Source organism: Crinia signifera, chromosome 1, assembly GCF_055691185.1.
Source record: "Crinia signifera chromosome 1, ASM5569118v1, whole genome shotgun sequence".
NCBI classification, from domain to species: Eukaryota; Metazoa; Chordata; class Amphibia; order Anura; family Myobatrachidae; genus Crinia; species Crinia signifera.
The window spans coordinates 222246480-222269185 of NC_139217.1; the positions used below are offsets into that span (position 1 = coordinate 222246480).

At 42.3% G+C, this 22706-nt stretch overlaps 1 protein-coding gene across 20 annotated transcripts in view; it reads left to right on the forward strand.

Moving 5' to 3' along the window:
- ADGRL3 (adhesion G protein-coupled receptor L3) overlaps positions 1-22706 on the forward strand; it is a 1133398-nt gene that overhangs the window by 782640 nt on the left and 328052 nt on the right. For all 20 annotated transcript variants that reach the window (XM_083179292.1, XM_083179295.1, XM_083179293.1 and 17 more), the window contains one exon: positions 12431-12651. In XM_083179292.1, coding sequence (XP_083035418.1) covers positions 12431-12651 — 221 coding nt within the window. The remainder of the gene's footprint in view (positions 1-12430; positions 12652-22706) is intronic.

Here is a 22706-nt window from a genome sequence, read left to right on the forward strand (position 1 = left end):
TGATAACGGATCCCTCTCTGGCGAGTCTCAGGGCTGCAGCAGCAGCTCAGGAGTCAGATGGCTCCCAGGGTACTCCCAGGCTGTACTGTTATGGAACGTCAGCTGGTCATACCCCAAAGGTATAGGGAGGGTCTGCTTAAGGTAGCTCATGAAATTACACTAATTTCTTTCCCTGTGGTATCAGAACCCTTTGAACGGGTGGCTGTAGATATCGTAGGGCCCATTGCAGTGCCCAGTAGCTCCAGAACAGAGTACATTTCAATAGAGGTAGATTACACCACCCAGAAGCTGTGACCCTTTTATCCATTAGGGCTGACAAAGTGGCCAATGTCCTTGCCCCTATATTCTCCCAGGTATGGTTCCCCAAGGAGATATTGATGAACACAGGAACCCAGCAGGGGTCCCCTCTAAACACGGAGAGATTCCGTGACCAAACCACCGCCACAGAGGCTGCAAGCCTGCAAATGCCAGGTGAGCCACCTCCCACTGCAGCTGCCCCATACCTGGGAAGTGCGAAAGATACCCATGGTTATAGTGAGAGGGTTTCTTCAGTAATAGAGCCAGTGGCTAGTAGTGAAGGTGCTGTGTGTAACCAGAAGGGTGGGATGGCCCACGAAGCACAGATAAACTCAGCTCCATTAACCTCTGAAAGGCTGGTCTTGGATGTTCCAACACAGGGGACAATGACCTGTTGGTTTCCCCCCTGCAGAAACCTGCCCCCTTCACAATTCACGCCCACCAAGGCTTTGAGGGAGTGTACCTCCCCCCCCCCCCCAGCGAAAGGGAGGGGGGTCAATCAGCTCAGGCAAGAGAGCAGGACAAGAGATTCTTGGAAGGTGACAGGATTACCTGTCCCATGTAGTGCTGAGGTAAACACAGGAAAGGCCATAGCCAATATGATTTGTATCATATTTATTGTTGTTACCCTCATGTCGTGTAAAGGTACTTTACAACACCTGATAGCATTGTCCCACAGTCCTCTTAAGGTTGCCCTAGCCATGGCTGAGATGTCAAGTGGAATCCTGACAGATGCCAATTATCGGAATGTGTTAGTAGGAATTCAGCAGTCTGTCGGACAGGACACTGACAAGTGTCAGGGCTCAGCATGGGAGATTGTGGCTGGTTTGGCCACTGCTCCCATGCTGATCTTTAAAGGGGGAGGTGTCATGATTAAGCACCATTCTGATGCCGGAATGGGCCTAACTGTACCTACCATGTTATTGATAAGTGACCTGCATGTATCCTTTATTTTTTATGAAGAAATTGTGGGTAAAAAGGTTATTCCAACAACCCCTGCCCATCTGTTTGAAAACTCAACAGGAAAGCAGATGTTATCTTCTTCCCCCCTGCATCTATAAAACTTGTACTGAAGTCCAGGATCTAAGGCATAGAGGTCTGGCAAATGTCTTCCCAGACCAGAAGAGATGTCAGGAAAGCAATTCCCTTTGAACTCTAGAATGACACCTTATTTGAGATAAGACCTAGGAGGCCCCCAGGGGGGGTGATTGGATGGCTAAATTGCTCAGCTTCAAAAAGGAAGTCAATTAGCCAGCCCCTGGGTATATCCTAAGGAAACCCCTTGACAGGGAGATTCCTGAGGTGGGGGCTGTTATTGTGTGTGTTTTGCAAATCTTAAAAGTGTGTGCCTTACAAGACACGTGGTTCATTTTCCTTGGGATGATACAGGTCCGATACCTGTCTCTGAAATGATCCAGTATCCGGAGAGATTTCCACTCCAAACTCGTTTCATGCTGTGTGTTCCTGAAACGGACTGTTTTCGGTATTCCCCTTTTTGTTTTATTTGAAACTGTTTTTACGTTTGACTTACCTATTAATCATATATCTTGTAACTTATGTTTTCTGTAATATACTGTAAGCCTTGTAGTGTTTTCACTTAAACGTCATAAATTAGTTCTGGTGTCTGCTGTTTCCAGCCCAAGCCTCTGACGAATTTGCCAGAGCGCTACCGTGTACCTCATAATTTGGTGTGTCGGCAGAATCAAAGCTGTCGTGGACTAAGTCCAAAAAACTTACTTTGATTGGTGGCAAGCGGAATCGTGGTGAAATACGCATACGCTTGGGATACTCAGTAAAAGTGTCACGTGGCCGGGATTCTCAGATTGCCGTATCTGGGGAATCGCCGCCTAGAATCGTGACAGTTACTGTTTTTCAATAACAGACTGCAACAGTTATTTCTTAATTATGTACACAGGATTGTCTATCTTTGTATATGCACTGCAAAGAGACCAGCATAAATCCAATTTCATGTATTTCAGTGACAGTGTGTGAAATATAACACTGCATAATGTCCCTTAATCAGACCTGATCTCAGTACAAATTTGTTCTCAAAATGGGTAAAAAAATGCTGCACTGCAGGTGGGGCAGATGTAACATGTGCAGAGAGAGTTAAGGTGGCCATACATCTACAGATCTATTGTCAGATTGGGCTGGTTGGTATCCTGGTAATGGATGAGAGCAAATGACAGTTGACTATTTGCTTTGAATTGCTGGAAAACTGCCAAAAACGGTCATTCAGATATTACCAGGTGTTTGTTCCAAACCGGCAATCTGATCTGTTAGATGTACGGCCACCTTTAGATTTGTGTAAGTTATTTTGTTTCTGTGCAGGATACTGGCTGCATTATTTTTACACTGTAATTTACAGTAGATTTCAGTTTCAACACACTCCACCCAAATTTAACTCTCTCTGCACGTTACATCTGCCCCCCTGCATATGAGACGCTCGTGCGTCTCAGGCAGATGTAGTGCCTCTACACCAGCACCCGCATGATCGCCTCTCCACCAGCATCCACCAGTGCAGGGGATCTAGCAGCTACCGGCGTTGTGTGAGAGGTGCTCACTAGGCTTGCCAGGGATGCCGGTGACAGAGCTGCAGCTCACGGGGACAGTACAGTGACTACGCTGCCTGATGGGGACACTACGCTGACTCTGTATTGCACATGTGGCCTTTGCTACGTGGGCAAGACAGAGCGACAATTCAAAGAGAGGATGGCCCAGCACAGAACTGCCATCCGAGCGGCCTTACTCAGTGGCACTAGTGAGCAGCCCATGGCATGCCACTTCGCTCAAAATCAACAAAGGGTGGCATCCATGCGGCACAAGGTCATTGACAGGTACCCCTCTCACCTCTAGGAGGCAATAGGCGCAAAACTTTACTACAGCTAGAAGCAGTGCTATTTTTCAGCAGGCTCCAGCAGGAACTGAGGGCCTAATTCTAGTTCACTCTTTCTGACAAAATCCTTCTTAGATGGACAAAACCATGTGCACTGCAGGGGGGCAGATTTAAAATGTGCAGAGAGAATTAGAATTGGGTGAGTCATTTTGTTTCTGTGCAGGGTAAATACTGGCTGCTTTTTTTTCACACTGCAATATAGATCTCACTTTGAAGTAAAACCCCACCCAAATCTAATTATCTCTGCAGAAGTAACACCTGCCTCACCTACAGTGCACATGGTTTTGTCCATCTAATAAGGATTTTGTCAGAAAGAGTGAACTAGAATAAGGGCCTCAGTTCCTGCTGGAGCCTGCTGAAAAATAGCACTGGCTAGAAGCCAAGTGGATCAACCGCCTTGACACAGTTCAACCAAAAGGACTCAATGAGTCATTATGGCTCGGTTGTATTTCTGTGATAGATTCTGATTGTCCGCATAATTTAGAGTTAGAATAATGCACCTTAAAAAATTTCCCCCACAATCTGGTCACACCGGCTTGAAATATATTACACTTACATTAATCCGCTAGAAAAGGCAGTGAGTTAGCGATACATACAGGCATTAGAATAGAGTGCCAGAATTCAGGTTGGCCACTAGTGGAGCAGTTTGCTTGATATTGTAAGCAGCTGTCAGTGATACCTTTTACTTCAATACTTATAGCACCCGCATAGTGGCTAGGCCACACGTGAGGAGTTGGGATGATAGTAGTATCCCTTTGTTTCTCTTTATTTCTATATTCTACAGTGATAGAAATTTGGTCCTTCACCTTATTGATAGCTAGCATATTTAACACACAGCATGCAGAAGTGAAGCATGCTCTAATGTAATTGTCAAAGTACACTAGCGTCACCAGGCTATTTGCTTAAAGTAGAGCAATTTCTAACACATAATTGGTCTTGCAGAAATATCGTTGCTACCTATCACATAATATCACCAATTGAAATAGCAGTGCCCGTTTTAACATAAGTCACTGGTTTAACATACACGGCAAGGCTCCCCGAATGATCGGGGCTTCATAAAGCACTTTATTGCCCTGACACATTGTTCATTAAATGTTATGTCATGTTATATTTTAAGATTTTGTTTTTATGTCTGTGCCAGCGTGATGTGTAGTTTGTAGTTGACGGTCGGTTGTTGAGGCAACCGGATGCCTTGCCAATACTGCACAGCACTGAGTGGCTCAGCTGACAGACGCGCTTCCTGTGAAGTCATCGGCCCGGTGAGAGCGGGAAGGGACGGGTTGTAGTGGCTTGAGAAAGGGGCGCAGCCCCAAAGCGTTGCCCATTAAATCCACTTAAGATTTAAATCTCTTGTTCAAACGTCTCTGAGTGCCGCCTCATTGTTACTATATATATATATATATATATATATATATATATATAAAGAACAAAAAGACCCCTATTTGCGCTAGTAATAGGAGCTGCACTCTATAATTCCTCACTGTTAGTGAAGGAAGAATAGAAGGAGATAGATATAGAGCGCACTAGTTGACCACCACCTTTTCAGCGTGTAATCACACAATAAATGTTCAATGTAAAATTTATAAAAAATTAAATACACAGATCAGACATGGCTGCCATTGTTGTTATTTAAAGGTGAAAAAGAGAGGGTCTCTTTTTTCACCTTGAAATAACAACAATGGAAGCCATGTCTGATCTATGTATTTAATTTTTTAATACATTTTACATTGAACATTTATTGTGTGATTATACGCTGATAAGGTGGTGGTCAACTAGTGCGCTCTATATCTATCTCCTTTTATATATATATATATATATATATATATATATATACACACTTTCCAAACAATAAGTGTCACTCTGGAGCAGGGGCGTAACTAACTATTTAGCGCCCCCCCGTCCCTCTTATATTTGGCGCCCCCCCCCCCCACACCTAACCTGCCCCCCCTTCTTACCCGCGGTCTGCGTCTCGCCCGGCTCTCTGTCGGGACCTTCCTGACGTCACGGTCCCGGCCGGCTCCTGCTGCTACAATGGAAACTGACTCTTAGAAAATGGCTGCCCCCATACTGCAGACAGAAAACTGTCTGCAGTATGGGGGCAGCCATTTTCTAATGGTCAGTTTTCATTGCAGCAGGAGCCGGCTGGGACCGTGACGTCAGGAAGGTCCCGACAGAGACCGCGGGTAAGAAGGGGGTAATATCTCAGTATGGGTAAAATATTGGATCAGCCTGTACCATTGGCCAAAGACTTCTGGCCATTCTTACCACTTCATTGCTGTGTGGGTTATAATTCTGTACTAAGGGGATTTTTGGGCTTTTGGTAACCGGTTTATCTGCCGTGGAGATGAGAGTTTGCGCTCTCAGTATACTCAGTGCTTTGTTTTTAGCCTTCAATAGGTCTGCCATGTTGTAACCCCTAACGAGGAAATTGGTCATCATTGAATCAATTTGTTTTTCAGCCTCTGCTTTCTCATCACAGATACGCTGGGCTCTCAAGACCCTTCTTGGTGGCCACGGGGTGTTGGCTGTCAAAATGTAATGTAGTGTTCCTATCTGTCGGTTTTTTATACAGATTAGTTTTTATCACCCCCTCTCCCAAGGAGATACAAACATCAAGGTAATTGACTGATATGGTACTGGCTTCATGTGTAAATTTTATCGTGCTGTCTGCAGCATTGATATTGGACATCAAATTGTCCAACTTGTATCTGGGGCCAGTCCAGGATAAGCAATAAATCATTTATGTACCTGGCAAATAACATTATGTCAGCAGTCACCCCCGAATCCATCAAGAAGAAATCTCTTTCCACTCCAAACATATAAAAGTTTGCAAATGCCCGGGCTACTCAAGATCCCATTGCGCAGCCCTGGCATTGCACATACCATTTGTTATCAAATAGAAAGTAGTTTTTAGTCAAAGTGAGAGTCAACAACTGCAAAAAAGAAATCCAAGTTGGGGCCATTATAAGCAGTACTTGTTGAAAGCAATCGACGAGCCGCCTCCACACCCGCCATCTGCGGAATACTCGAGTAGAGACTGACAACATCTATGGTGCAAAGAATGCTATTGGCTGGTATTGGGGGTAATCACTGTAACTTTTGCAACAATGTAGTGGTGTCCTTAAGGTATGTCTGCTGTGTCTGAATGACAGGCTGAAAAAAGGAGTTTAAGTACTTAGACACTTTATAGTACACTGAATCACGTGCTGATATAATCGGCCGTCCAGGAGGTTAATAGAATCTTTGTGCAGCTTCAGGATTGAATATAGTACCAGTGCAATCGGGTTGGGTTCAAAAAGTTGCTTTGCTGTGGCTGCCGATATTATGTTAGTGGAAACTGCATGTTCCAATATTTATTTTAATTCCTGGTTGTACTTTTGAGTCGGGTCACCGTCTCCAGATAACCTGCTGTAAACTTCTGTATAGTCTGTATAGTTCTTTTTTATAATTGTCCGTGTCCTGGACCACTATTCCTCCACCCTTGTCGGCCGATCTATTTATTATTGAATCATCTTTGCTCAGATTTTTTAGGGCCAATCTCTGTTTACTAGAGAAATTTAACCTTGTTTTGTGTGGCTGTTGGGTAATTGCCCCTACTTGATAATCTTTTGTTAAAGCTTTTCAATGTTAAGTTATTTGTCGGCGGATCATATGCAGAAGTTACTTTTGAAGGTACAGTAATATCGGGTTAGGGGTTAACATTACGGACACAGGACTTTTGTCAAAATGATCTTTCATGCATAGTCTCCTAGTAAATTTGTAGGAGTCCACTAGTCATTGGAACTGGTCAAAGTCACAAGAATGTATGAAGCTTAAGCCCTTACTGAGTACTGTCATTTCGTCTTCAGTCAAAGGGCGCTTAGACAGATTGAACACTAGGCTTCGTTCTTCCCTCTTCGCTTGTTTTTCGGTGAGCCTGAGGCTTTGGCCCCCTCTTCTTGTCTGTTGGATGCTTTCCTGGCTAATTTTGCCTGGGTGCTTACCCCTAAAGGGGGCTTGCTGGTTGGTGCAGCTCTTTCTGTGTCACTCTGTGTGGATTGACCTCCGCTTGAGGTCTCTGTATCTCCCCAATGTTTCTGGGATCTCCACTGGCGACACGGTTGTGCTGCTCTTGGTTTTGTAGGATTATTATTTGCCCAGGTATACATGTTTTTCTCACTGTAGTCCCTCTGTACTATTTCCAGCTTGTTCCTTTTAAATTGTACAAGTTCACGGCAATACGATTCAATCTACACCCCCAATTTGTCCAACCAGGGTGTTGTGGTATCCTCTTTTAGGAGGTCCAAGTATTGAGTTTCAACGGAATCAATTTTGCTTTTAACCCCTACTAGCTATCTTATGGCTTCAGAGATTAGTAGCAGAAGAAGGTCCAGGCTGCATATATTCAATATTGCCACCCATTTGCGGCAGAAATCTTGATTATTTTTACCTATAGTAAGTGAGTTTTTAACACAGAAACCTCTTGGTATTTGTCCTGTGCGGTGATAATCCGAGAGGGTTACCCCATGGAGGATAAAAATGAATCTCTTTCTTCTTAAGCCTTAAAAGCTTTGTATATAGTTGTTCACAAGATTCTTGCACTCCTGTTGTCGTGAGGTTCTCTTTGAAGCGAATTGATTCCGCATCGGCATCTGAGTAGCTCCAAGTTTCACCTGTAGGAAGAGTCACGTTTTTGTATCCAGTAGTGTCAGGAAAACTTTGCATTCTTGGTGATGTTGTGAGATTCGCACTGTATATGGTAACGAGAGGACTGTGGAGTGATGTTTGAACAATAGTATAGGTGACTTATCCAGATGTACCCAGGGGTAGCCAGATCGGTTGTACCCTGATTTCTGTACACTTTCAATATGCAATCCAATGATCGGCACTCTGGTGCTGTGAGATTGTCCAGATGATCAGGTAAGTACTGTGGTGCCTTCCTAAATTTGATTTAGAGATCTTTGTTCACTATTCCTGTGGCGGGACTCCACTCCATGGATTTCAATATAATGATACATTTATAATCAAAAAGTCATCAACATTTCAAGACATATTAGTCTTTTCTTCAGGACATGTAAATAAAGTGCAAAAAGTGCTTTGCAAATAAGATAAACAGAGCTGTGAGCAGTCTAAGAGGCTAAAGAGTGGAAAAAGGGGGCAGGGCTTATAGGAGTTTGCAGTCATGGTAGATAAGAGGAGCAGTCCCGGGCTTTAGCTCTGGATGGGTGGTGGAGACCCCTTTATTTGTGGGTCCCCACTCCCCCAGGTACCCCATTCAGGGCTGACCAGCTATAGTGCACATGGTACAGCCAGGAGACCTTACATAAAAAGTGTCCCCCGGCTGTGGCATGACACAGCAGGCTGTTGGAGCCCGGTGCTGGTTAAAAAATACTGGGGCCCCAGTTTTTTGTCCCCCTTTTTTTGGAACCAGGACCAATCCTAGAGTCTGGAGCTGGTTTAAAATATATGGGGGACCCCTACACTTTAGTCTACCATATTTTTGGAACCAGGTCCGGCTCAATGAGCCCGGGTCTGGTTATGCTCAGGATGGGGACCCCAAACCATGTATTTATTTATTTATTTTATTTTAACTTTTACACATTAATTAATTAATATAGTACCAGGCATAGATCAATGAGCTATGCATGGTTCTGTCATATTAACCAGTCTTTTATTTTTATTTTTTTGGTAACATTTACCAAAGATCGCACCCTAATAAATTTGCGAGTTGTATATTTTGTAATGGAAAAACCTCATGATGTGAATTAAATTGTGAGAAAAAATCGACAAAAAATGTGATTTTTACTGCAATTCACACCCTATTAAATGTGTGATTTTTGGAAAACGTGCAAATTCAGCCTTTTTTTGCAAAAATCTCATTAAATCTCACCCATAATATATATCACATGGCTGCTTTATACTATACTATATTGTATTATGTGGATTCTATCCAGGTACTATTATTACTAAAGGAGACCTACTGTATATAGACTCCAAACAGAACCCCTCAGCATACTATATGGCTATTATAAATAAAGGGAACCTATATGTTCCTGAAGGGAACCTATATGCGTACCTGAACCCCTGTACAGATACTAGTACCAGCACAGAAAAAAGACAATCAGATATCAGCTACCACAGGGCCTTATTCTGGTTCACACTCAGAGGCAAATTTCTTCTCAAATGGACAAAACCGTGTGCACTGCAGGTGGGGCTGATGTAACATGTGCTGAGAGAATTAGATTTGGGTGACTTATTTTGTTTCTGTGCAGGGAAACTACTGACTGCTTTATTTTTACACTGCAATATAGATCTCGCTTTGAAGTAAACCCCACCCAAATTTAACTCTCTGCACAGGTTACATCTGCCCCACATGCAGTGCATATGGTTTTGTCTACTTGAGAAGGAATTTGCCACTGAGAGTGAACCAGAATAAAGACCACAGTCCTCTAGCAATCACATACTACCAACAATCTTAGGGTTTATGCATCTCCTATGGGAATGTCCAGGGGTTCTGGAAGGCAGTATGGGATGATCTCAAAACTACAGTTCCTTCACTAGCCCAATTTGGACCCAGGGTGTGCATTCTTGGTATAGACATGGGAGGGGACCATTCACCACTATTATATCAATATGTTCTAAACTTGGTGACTATGGCAAAGGTGGTAATAGGACGAACATGGTTTTCCCCCAGTCCACCCGAAATCATCAAATGGAGGGTACTTGTGGAGGAATTGATTAAACACGAGCGATTTATGTTCAGTGCAAGAAATATGGTAAATAAATTAAGTGGGACAGATGGTGTAATGCCCCTATCGCTCGACTAAGCAATGAGGTCCTAGTCACAGAATCAATATATATATATATATATATATATAGATATATATAGATATATATAGATATATATATATCTATATATATATATATCTATATATATCTATATATATCTATATATATATTATTAATATAGACACGACACAGGAGGATACAGGAAACATATATGTTTATTTGTAATCACTTACTTTTTTTGCCACTGAATCAAATCTAACAATTAATGAAACACACATAAAAAAAAACCCATATATATATATTTATATATATAGTCCAGGATGGTATCCTAAGATACCCTAGGGCGGCACTCAACGGGTTTTTCAGATCAAAAAGATGCAGACCACAAACGGCAGCTTCGTTGTAACGTTTCGGTAATTTAATACCTTTATTGATAAAGGTATTAAATTACCGAAACGTTAGAACGAAGCTGCCGTTTGTGGTCTGCATCTTTTTGATCTGAAAAACCCGTTGAGTGCCGCCCTAGGGTATCTTAGGATACCATCCTGGACTGTACCTTCTATTTGGAGGGCACCTCGGAAGTTGTTACGTGCTGTTGGAGTGCCGGACCTGGTCACCAGCTATTTATATATATATATATATATATATATATATATACACACATTACACAAATGCACAGGCACTTTAGTAAAGAATTAGTTAATAGAATGTATAAATATGTAATAATGAAAAAAGACACATGTAAGGTATGAACACAATGCACTAGAATATATTTAAACCTGCATGGATACGCTTGATAAATAGATAAAGGGGAATATACACCATGAATAAATAGAACGACCGTATGATAAATAAACGCACTGTAGATTAATCCATGCAATAATGATTAACGTACTGCAATTATGGAAATCTATAAGATGACCTGTACTTGTATGTTTTGTATTGTAAATATGTCTGTAATGTATATTTGTATGTGAAAAGGGGTATTGTTATTTTAAAATGTATGTATTTAAATGTATATGGAAAAATAAAAAATACTGAATTAAAAAAAACAATCTTAGGACAAGCAACAACCCAAAATCAAAATGAAAAAAAAAAAAAAAAAATAGACACAAAGAAGATAAGAAGTGTAGAGTGAAACATATTAGAGAGAGTACTCATCCCCTTGCATGATAGTTAAGGTATTCTTCCGCGTGTGTGTGTGGGGGGGTTGGCTCAGCTGATGGCGGGGCTTGTCTGCTTGCTAGGCTTAGAGTATACACAGCCTAGCAATCAGATCTGAATCAAGCCCTAAATGTCTTAAATGCCCAAAAAGTTATCTGGGCTAATGAATTGTCCTATAAGACTAACCATATAGTCAAGTGGCTTTGACTAGGCCCTCTGATCTTGCAATCCATCTTTCTCTCTTATTTAATATTTTCAATATATGTACGAACAGCTTGTTTTTTATAATATTGTAGCTGTGTACTGCAAATGCATTCAAAATCAACTATGTTTGTAGCATTTATGAGTGCTACAAATGTGTTTCCATTGTTTACTAATACTTTATATGTTTTGCTAATAGTTGGTTGTAGGGGTTTTATACACTATGGGCCTAATTCAGTCCTGATCACACATCTGCAAATTATCTGGTCGGGTTGTACGAGGCTGTCCTGTGATAAAATCCTGCTACTTTTTTATCATTGGCCATTCGCAAAGTGATTGACAGAAAGCCGGTATATGTGGAGGGTAATGGCCCATTTTCCAGGAGTGTTGGGAAAATGCAGGTGTGCCCAGGTGTTTGGGGAAAGTCGTGTGGCATCAGCTCTGGCCTTGAACAGCCTGTTTCTATCGCAGGCACTGAGTAATTGCTGGGCTAAGCACAGACTGCACACAGTGGGAAAATCATTTGTGGCTTTGCATTTAATCACAGGCATTCAATATTTTTGCAAGCTGTGCTAAGCAATTTGCAGGTTTTCACAGGGCGGAATTTCATGCTGTGAAAACCTGCAAATTACCTGATCTCTGGACTCCAAAAATTATCAGCCGTGCGAGCATGTCTGAATAAGGCCTTTGTCTGAAATGCTCTACCTAAATGATTAAAAATGGATGAATTTAATGGTTGTGGTGTTGAGGTGAAGGAGCAGAAACTATAGTGGTAGTAAATAAAAGTGGTATAGTTATTGGGTCAGATTAAAGAGCAAAACATGTAGATATTGGCTTTCATATGTTTACATTTTTAATTTACAGCAAATTCACTTTCTTTTGCCTCTGAAAAATCCCGTTTAATGTTTAGCCCCAAATTTCTTTTACATTAAATAAAATGTAAGAAATGAAATCAATAGTTTCTGTGTTTTCAATGACCAATAAACCTAAAATACATGTTGCCTCATAAATCTATGCATGTATATAAAAGCTAAATTATATGAATTATATGTAAAAACAAAAACTGTTGCTTTAATTTCTCTATATTCTCAACTTTTATCGTAGATTGCTTGTGCTGTCTTTGCTGCACTTCTTCATTTTTTCTTCTTGGCGGCATTTACCTGGATGTTCCTCGAAGGAGTTCAGCTATACATCATGCTGGTTGAAGTCTTTGAGAGTGAAAATTCAAAACGGAAATACTTCTACCTGGTGGGCTATGGCATGCCTGCTCTTATTGTATCTGTATCTGCAGCAGTAGATTATAAAAGTTACGGAACTGAAAAAGTGTAAGTGTGCAAGCAAAGTTTTTAAACACACTTCATTTCTATTACTGCCTCCAACTTTTATTCTCGAATAGAAAATGCAACAAATGACTATTACTTGATTTACATCACATAAAAATATAAAGTAATACATTTAAAGTTACCAACCGCTCCTTATTTTCAGATTCCATTGTTAGACTTTGATGAAAGATTTTATTGCTGCCAATACCATGCTTTTACAGAGCCACAAATACAAATTTTTATAGAGAATTGGTGCCCTCCCCCCCCCCACCTCATATTAAAAGTAAGGGGTGTGGTCATTGAATAGTACTGAACAATTGAAAGACCCTAGAGCACTACAATCGCCAGCAGGTCCTTTAAGTTCAGGAGTCCACTTATTTTTATTTGAAAAGCTTTCATTCAGCTAACAAAATCCCTGCACTAACCTACTTATGGCTCTGTGCTTTTACAAAGAACCTGACATAGTGCTTGTGTGTGTGGTTTGTGTGTGTGTGTGTGTGTGTGTGTGTGTGTGTGTGTGTTTGTCTATTATATAGCATATCTTCTAAATTATTTTGTACTGTATGAAGTATGATAAAATGTAAGGCTCTATTTATTTAATGGACAGCTAAAATCCTTACATTTAAAGGGGTTATTGCCTTCAATAGCACTGCTATTATAGGAAGACAACCACAATGATAATGCAAGTACTATTACAATCCAATCAAAATTCTCACTGAGTGGAACTGCGTAAGTATTATATAATAATACTTGCCTACTTTTGAAAACTACTTTCATGGAGATGATAGTTGGTAGTAGAATTTTGCACAGCACCCCATTGAGATGGTGTGTCAGTCTCCACTGAAATGGCGTGTCTAGTTCCATAAATGGAGATATTTTGAAAATAGATTGTGAAGGTGGCACCTAGAAGCATGGCTGTGTACTGCTACAACTGAGATGAATATTTAAAAATGACTTATATCCAAATATAGATGAACCCAAAGCAGTTAGTAAGAGCTACTGTACTGTAATGTAAATGTATATATATCTCATTCCGTTTTTCCCCCAAAACATTTAAGTGTTATGTGGGCTAGGTGAAGTGAGGGAGATTGCTAGACTAAAGAGGGAGAGAGGGAGATTGCTCTTATTTCATGCAGTCTCCTGTAGAATGCAGGAGGGTAGGCAACTATGATGTAACAGTGTAATGTGGGCTAGGTGATATGAGGGAGATATGCTAGACTAATGAGGGAAAGAGGGAGATTGTTGCTATGTCAGGGAGTGTCCTGCAGAATGCAGGAGGGGAGGTAACTATGATGTAACAGTGTAATATGGGCTAGGAAACATGAGGGAGATTTCTAGACTAATGAGGGAGATAGTAGAAAAAATTACCACTAGGCGCTTTGGATGTAGAAAATGAATCAATTACATATACAAATATATAAAAAACTTTATTATAAAAAATGAAGTATAATAAACATAAAGAAAAATGAACCTTAAAAGAAAAGAATTAATAAATAAATAAATAAAGAAAGAAAGAAAAAATATATAAAAAATAATAATAAATTTGCTCAATTGAATATAATATTATGAACTGTAGTAAAATCAACGTCAAAAGTACACACATATACTGTAATTGGTGTCCGCCTGATGTTAATACCACATTTAGGCAATTGGTCAGATGGAGACCTTTAATTTGGTATAGAGACTCAATGGTCCACTTTAAGATGTTAATGGCCACACTGTGAGTTAGTCCACACTTGTGATTTGGAGTCCCAAAAAGTCCCTTATGCTGAGTGTGTGGCAAATGGCAAGGAACAATTGGTGTTTAAAGGCTCACTTACGTGTGCAGGTGCATGCCTACCCTGTATTTGCGGGTGGCTTGATGTCCAAGGCTTGTTGGATTGCCGCTTTGTTGAAATAGCTGGCTGGCAAACTAAAGGTGAGTGATTAGTGTCCACATGTGATCCGTGGTTTATGCAGCATCTCCCCGCTGAGCCGCCGGGGTATAAAGCCGGGTGAGGCTGTCTGATCGTGATGGGGAGAACAAGCTGAAATGCGCCGGGCAGGAGGCCGTGTAGAAGCCGAATATCAACGCCTGCCGTGGTTTGTGTGCGCCGCTGCAGGTGTCTCCGTGCTGGGGGTTTGCTGGGTGCAATGTGCACGATGTATCGGTTCCCCTTGAGTTGCACTTTTCGAGACAGGAGCTTGTGGATCCTCAGAAAGACGCATTTTGCCGCACACTGGGCGGCTTTATCAATTATGGACGCACTGCGTCTGTTTTTCTGGTCATAAGCTTGTGCCTCTGATGAGGGAGATAGGGAGATTGTTGCTATGTCATGGAGTCTCCTGCAGAATGCAGGAGGGGAGGTAACTATATTATAATACTGCAAACCAGATCATGCATGTAAATATCAGAATCAGAATCAGCTTTATTGGCCAGGTATACTTGCATATACTAGGAATTTGTTTTCAGTTTGCTGTGCAGCAGCCAGGTGGGTAACAAGTAAACAGCATACAGTATAAACAATATAGACAGGTGGGGGAACATGTACAGTCATACAAAAAGTTATTCTGAGGGGACACCGTGTTAGATTATGTGCAAAGGGTTATGGCGCGACTAGACAGTGAGGTGTTCATGAGTTCACATGAACTGCTTGAGGCAAGGAACTTTTTAGGCTTCTGGTGGACCTGGTGGGAATAGCCCTGTAGTGTCTGCCTGATGGCAGCAGGTTAAACAAGCCATGGCCAGGATGTAGTTGGTCCTTGACTATCTTCGTTGCCTGCTTTTTTGCTCTGGACAGGTACAGGTCCTGGACAGAGGGAAGGTCTGTCCCGATTATCTTCTCTGCAGTTCTGACTACCTTTTGGAGTCTGCATTTGTCTCTCTTGCTGGCGGAGCCATACCAGACCAGTATTGAGGAGCACAGTACAGACTCCATAATCACGGAGTAGAAGAGGAGCAGAAGCTTTTGTGGGATGTTTAACTTCCTCAGTTGCCTAAGGAAGAATAGCCTCTGCTGTGCTTTTCCAACAATAGTATCAGTGTTGGACCCCCATTTAAGGTCTCGGGAGATTGTGGTTCCTAAGAACTTGAAGGAGTCCACTAGCAACACCACACTGTCAGCAATTGTTAGCGGAGGAACACCAACATCCTTCTTCCTAAACTCCACTACCATCTCAACGGTTTTGAGTTGCTGCTGCACCACCGGGCCAATTGGTCCACTTCTTATCTGTAGGCCGATTCGTCCCCATCCTTGATAAGGCCAATAATGGTAGTGTCATCAGCGAATTTGATTAACTTCACTGATTGCGCCTCTGAGGTGCAGTTGTTGGTGCACAGGGAGAAGAGCAGGGGTGAGAGTACACAGTCCAGGGGGGCTCCTTTGCTGATGGACCGCACTTGGCAGGTGAATTTCCCCACTTTCACAACTTGTTTTCTATCCATCAGAAAGACCACAATCCAAGAACACATAGCTTCATGGACTCCTAGGCGGAGTAGTTTGGGGATGATTGTGTTGAAAGCCGAGCTGAAGTTGACAAACAGGACCCTTGCACAGGGCCGGATTATAATGGGGGCACAAGGGGTCAGTAGCCCTGGGCCCCCCTCTAGCTAGGGCCCACCTGTGGTTGTCATGTATTTGAAAGTTTTTAGCTAAAGGTTTTGTGCATGGGAGTGGGGTAGTGCTGCAGCTTCACCTATCTGCCAATGTGACAATGATTAGTGGTGCTGAGCATCGGGAGCCAAGGCACACTGATTGCACAAGTGTGCAGTGCATTACTGGGAGTTGACTAAGTCCCATGACACTTTGCACAAGAGGGCAGAGGCTGAGATGTTTGTGCTGAACTCTGATTGGTGGAGCTCATTACATGCTTCTCAGGCCCATGGAGAACAGCAGCAGCCTAGTCATGGGAGGGTTTTTAATCAGAGGCAGCACTGGGACTGTGAGATCTCTTACAAAGTAAGGTGCAGAGGGACAAACACAGGCATTTCATGTGGTATGTATGTATGTGTGTATATATATACACATAACCTGGTTACCGGCACTCCAAGATACACATGACAACTGCCCGGGTGCTGCACTCAAAGAAATGGTTCTATACCTGAAAAAAACGAAATGTTGGAGCTGATTGCGTCTGTGTTGTCATTTTTGTAAAGTCCAAAGGAGTGCCACTTTCCACACATTTATCTATCTATCTATCTATCTATCTATCTATCTATCTATCTATCTATCTATCTATCTATCTATCTATCTATCTATATAAAACCCATTGACCAAGTTTATACTGCCTTTACTCTGTGTTTTGACAAAAATATTCTCCCATGCAGTTTGCGGCCAGTAATGACAAGTGCAAGGGGCCCCCCTGTCTAAAGTGCCCCGGGACCTCTGAAGGCTTAATCTGGCACTGTGCACAGGTGCGTTCATACAGCGTAATTTACGCCGTTTTTTCTGCGGGAGTTTTCCTTATATATAGCTAGGCAGATGCAATGTAGTTTTGCTGCAAACATTTCTGGGTCTGAGTCTACTGATTCTGCTGCGGAAGATGCCCTACTGCGTGCAAAACTGGAGTCCATGAATGAGGCTATCTTGAGCAGGGAATCAGAGCGGAGGAGGAGCAGAGCGAGAAACCGCCAACAGTCAGAGCAATGGTCAACCACTCAAGCAGACCCTGTGAAAAGTGCAGAGCCTGAAGCAGGTCCAAGCAACCAGACAGAACAAGATGTGCTTGAAACATGTGAGATCCAGCAGGTGCATGGTGAGGTGACTGGACACACCAGGAAACGGCCTGCATCATCTAGGAAGCATGCTAGCCAGGATCCCAGCAAAAAAAGCCAAAAACCTTGCATTTCTGGAGGCAGAATTAATAATTTTGGTCCCCCCAGCACGGGAATGGATAGAGTTAGCTCCCAGAAAGCTGACCCCCTCTGCGAAGTTCAAGATTTGGGAAAAAATAAATATGTGTGTATATATGTTAAATGTGTCTATAGCAATTAATATCAAGGTGTGTTTGTAGATAGTGTGAAACTTCAATGATACATGTGAACACAATCATAGATGGGAGTGCTTGACATGAGGTGATTTGCATTCTATAAATATTATTAACAGTTAACCATGTGTAATAAGCCACATATATAGATGATACCTGCACCATTGGTGTGAGGTGAGGTTAGGGCCATATTTGAGTGTGGTGGTAAAAAGTACTTGTTGAAAAATGTGTCATAAGAATCCTCTAAATCAAGGATGTCCAAACTGTGGTCCTCCAGCTGTTGTGAAACTACACATTCCAGCATGTCTTGCCATAGTTTGAACACTCCCTAATAGCAAAACTGGCAAAGCATGCTGGGATGTGTAGTTTCACAACAGCTGGAGGACCATAGTTTGGACATGCCTGCTCTAAATTCAACATAATGAGATATGTTCTTGCAGTTAGGCTTCTAATGAGTGAAATATGTGATAGTGTCATGCTTCATAATGGTTACAGAAATGTGTGGGCTGCAAACGTATACAGATACATACCATACCAGCCACACTAATAAATGTACAGTACTAATGCCGTGCAGTAGCAGAGTGGTGAAGATATGTAGTGATTGTACATTGTATTTATGTTTTTTAGGTGGCAAGATTTCAAAAGTGGCATGAAGAGGAAGATGACTGACCGGTATGCTCACAGCATGTCCACCGGGAGGGGGGCTATGCCCTCCAGTTTGGAGTATACCCCCCTGGAGCTCGAGACGTTGGATGTGATTGATGAGGTAGAGACCAGGGGGGTATCCAATATGGATAGCGAGCTCCCGGTGGAGATGTTTGCTGCTGAGCTCACAGGTAAATTTGAAAAATGCATTGTTGTTGCTAACATACATTGTTTATTGATGTGATGGTGACAATGTTTTGTATTTTTACCATAGCTGAGCTGGAAAGTCCTGAGTCACCAGACCCTTCCTCTTCATGCCCACCAGTACAGCAGCCTCTTCCATCAGGTCGCCCACAGGCTCCCCCAACTCCTGTGGATCCGACTGGCAACCAGCTGCTGAACAGTATCCTGCAGCAAGGGGTGGAGACTGGGATCCGTCATGAGTGGCATGTGGCATTGCTGGTGCAGTAGGTGGCTGCCACGACTCATCTATCGGAGCAGTCCAGCCGCCAGAATGACATTCTGGCAGCTGCAATGAATAACATTGCGGAGCAACTCAGCCGCTAGAATGACATTCGGCCTTGTCATCACCGCCAGGTCGCTTATGTCGGGCCAAGCAGCAATCCCATCTGCTGTCCCACCCCAAGCTGCCCCACAACCTTCATCTTCAGCCGAGCCTCCTCTGCCCACTGTGTGAAGAGGGCGAAAACCCGCTGCCCCCAAGTCCCCATCAACCAAGGGGAAAAGTGGGCGGAAGTAATGTCACCATGTTACCTTATTGACTTTGTCTGTGATTTGGCCCCAAATATTGTCCTTTGCAGTGGTGTGCCACTTCCTGTGTGCTAACTCTATTCATTCCCGTGCAAAGGGTACTTCAATCTTTAATTTAAAATCTGGAAATGCAGGGTATTGGTTTGATGCTGTGGATCCTGGTTAGCATTAGTCCTGGATGATGCAGGTCGGATGCTGGTGTGGGCTTTCATTTCACCATGCACCTGCTGTGTCTCACATGTTTCATGTAATGGCACTTCTTGTTCTGCCTGGGTTTTGTTATATGATATTTCTTCTAATTTTTTTCTTTTACATAAAGATACATTTAGCTGTGATGCTTAACAGCAATAAAAATTATTTAACCCCATTAAAAGCACGTGTTGGATATGTAATTTATTGTGTTCATTGTGTAAACGAAAAACAATATTTGTGTGTACATACACATCATTGAGTATGGTGTTTAGGTGAATTAAGTGATGTCTTGATCATGTTTGCCTTGCTGACCCTCTCCATGAGGAAGAAAATGTTCATCTCCACCATTTACCAGGTAATTTATGTTTGTCAGCACCTGTGCTGAGCTACTTAATAGGTGAGAAAGCTGTTTCCCTGCAGGTGATGTTACTCATACATTACCAGTTCATACCTCCCAACAGTCCCGATTTTATCGGGACAGTCCCGATTGTCAGGGCCTGTCCCGATGTCCCACCCGCGGGCGGCAGTGTCCCGCGGTGTGGGGGGGCTGTTGGGAGTCCCCCCTGTCAGCTGCTAAGCAGCGGGGAATAAACGCTGTGCGCATGCGCACAGCGTCTATTCCCGCAGCCAGGGGACTGGGGACATGGCTAAAGGCTCACAGAGCCTCTGGGTCATGCCCCCATAGCGGCAAAATGGGGGCGTGGCCTCGCGGAAGAGCCGCGAGTATAGGCCACGCCCCCAATTTAGGCCACGCCCCCGAAAATTTCGGCGCGGCTCCGGCGCGCAGGAGCATCGTCCCGACTATGGAACTTCAGAAGTTGGAAGGTATGCCAGTTAACTCCAGGACCAGAGCATTGAGTACCTCATGGAGTGGGTCAGGTAGGCAAACATGGGGGTAATGAGACATTTGTCTAGGAATGCATATGTGTAGAAACAAACAGTGATGGTTTTTCATAGTTATTTTCACAGGTGAAGATGTGTGTCGACCAAGCATGACAAAATGGTTTGTGTGCAAACATCATCTAATATTGTAACAAATAAGACATTACAGACAGATAGGCAGATGTTGGGAACCTTTGCTAGAGATATGTGATTGCAATAATGTGCTTCCTGGCATCTTACATACAGAGTGTGATAAATAAATTTATTCGGAGATAGCAAAGTGCAAAATTTATGTCCAAGGTAAATATTAATGAGATTGTGGGCAAAATAGTGTCCATGAGCATACGACATTTAACAAACATTGCAAGTAGAAATGGTGACCCAAAAACACATTGTTGGTGTTAGACATGAGAGATGTGTTTAAAAAATAAATTAGACTTGTATGTTTTTGTTGCAGTGAAAAACTTGACACATGTCGACTCCTATGAATTGTGTATCCTGCTTTGTAAAGATGTAAAACACACTTTCATTAAGGGTGTAGATGGTTAAAAAATAACTAGGAAAAAGAGCAAATCACCACCAGGTGATTTGGTGGGGGTGGTTATTTTGTGGGCTGCTCACACGGAGGGGAGGTTCAATCCCCAGGTGTGGTAAATGCAAGATAAGGAATAGGGGGGTGTGTGGAGCGCCCAAAGAATTAATATAAATACTATAACAATAAATTATGTTTACAATTAATAAAAAGATAAACTTGAAATTAATTGAATTAAATAAGGTTGATCAATTGGGTATCACAAAGTATGAATTCATTTAATTATCACATCAAATAAGAATAATAATAAAAACGAATTAGTAAAAGTACACATAAAATTTGACATATAACATAATCATATTGCACTTATGAGAGAAGTAACAGGCATACAATAAACCACTTGTCTATATTGAAAGTTATTATGACCAATGGATACTTAAGTGAGTCCCGCTTGTTCCAAAGTAGTGCTGTCCTTTTGTTCGGGTTTGATGTCCCCACGTGGAGGATGGGGGGAAGGGAAAGTGCTTGGCTGGGAATGGGTATGGAATTCGGGTTTGGCTTGTACTTGTGGGTGTCTGGTTGTTCCTGCTGGAGGCCTTGGTCTCTGATTCCACTGGTGGGCAAGATGGAAATACCTCACTTCACGGAAGGAAGGCTCCAGAAATTAGCAGGTAGTTGGTTACCCAATTTGTACATCCAGGTTGGGGGTGTAAAGATGGTATCCAATGTCCAGACAAGGGTTAACCTGACGCATTTCGTTGTGCTCAGACAACTTTCTCAAAGGTATGCCACTGTTGGTCTGCTGTGGGTTTATATACCTAGTTCAGGCTGGTGGCAGCTCAAACACCATATTAAATCATACATACTATGGTGTTTTACTATAATCTTTACATTGTAGATAGGATGAAATGCACGGCCATGTTGGTTGTGGCATACCAGATGTAATATAGACCGATCATTAAGCCTGGATTAGCCATGTGACTATAATTATGACCCAAGTGAGCCACCATCTTGGGCTTACACAGGTGTAGTGATTTCTCATTAAGGTGCAAGGTATATATGGACAGCTGGGAAGCAGCCTCAGTGTATCCTGGTCTCTGGAGCTGTGAGGTTTTTGTATGCTGCACTGTCCTGAGGAAGGCCACTTGTGGCCGAAACGTTGACCTCAAGTAATGAAATTTATGTGATCCAACGCATTGAAATGGTGATGTAATAAACCTCAAATTTATCTTTTTCACAAGAATTTGGTGAGTGCCCTTATTGAACCAATAAAAGGACCATATCTGCTAATATTGGTGGTACAGGTTTTCTGATACCTTAGGGGAGCACCCCGATATGAACAATCGGATGGCTGTGAGTGCGGAACTTATGTTGAGTATATATATATATATATATATATATATATATATGAGTATATATATATATATATATATATGTCAGCAAACTATATAAACATATCTGCATATACAGACTGTTTGACATGTCTACTCTGATGCTGTCACTGATATTATCCTCCAGCATTATTTCAAAGGAGACAGCAATCTTATGCAATGATAGTAGAGTAATCTTATGCAATGATAGTCAGTAATTTTAGGCAGCTCATTTATTCCGGAACAGATGTCAAAACTTGCTCCAGACTACACTGCATCACCACCAGTGGTTCTGCTAGGAAATGTATTTTCTTTCTAGGCTGAAAGCTGAGGGTCCCCTCTTTCCATGGGTACAAGAATTTTAAAAATCGGCCCTTGGGAACTGGAGATATCTGACTTCAAAGCAGTGGTCCCTATCCAAGCCTGTTAATTGCTCTTCCCAGTCAGATATTTCAGGTTCTGTCTGACTTGGAGTTTTTCTAAGCGTATATTCCAAAAGCTGGGACTCTCCCCCTTTGATGGACACTAGTAGCTTGTCTCTACTTTTCCCAGAACCAGAGATATCATCCTTCCACAGCTGGTTACTGCTCCAGCTCCACACACCTGGTATGTAGTTTTATATTGGTCTGCCTCCTGAATTCTGATCCCCTAGTCCCCAATACCTTTTGGTAGGTGGGATTCTCTAGTTTTTAATTCCATTA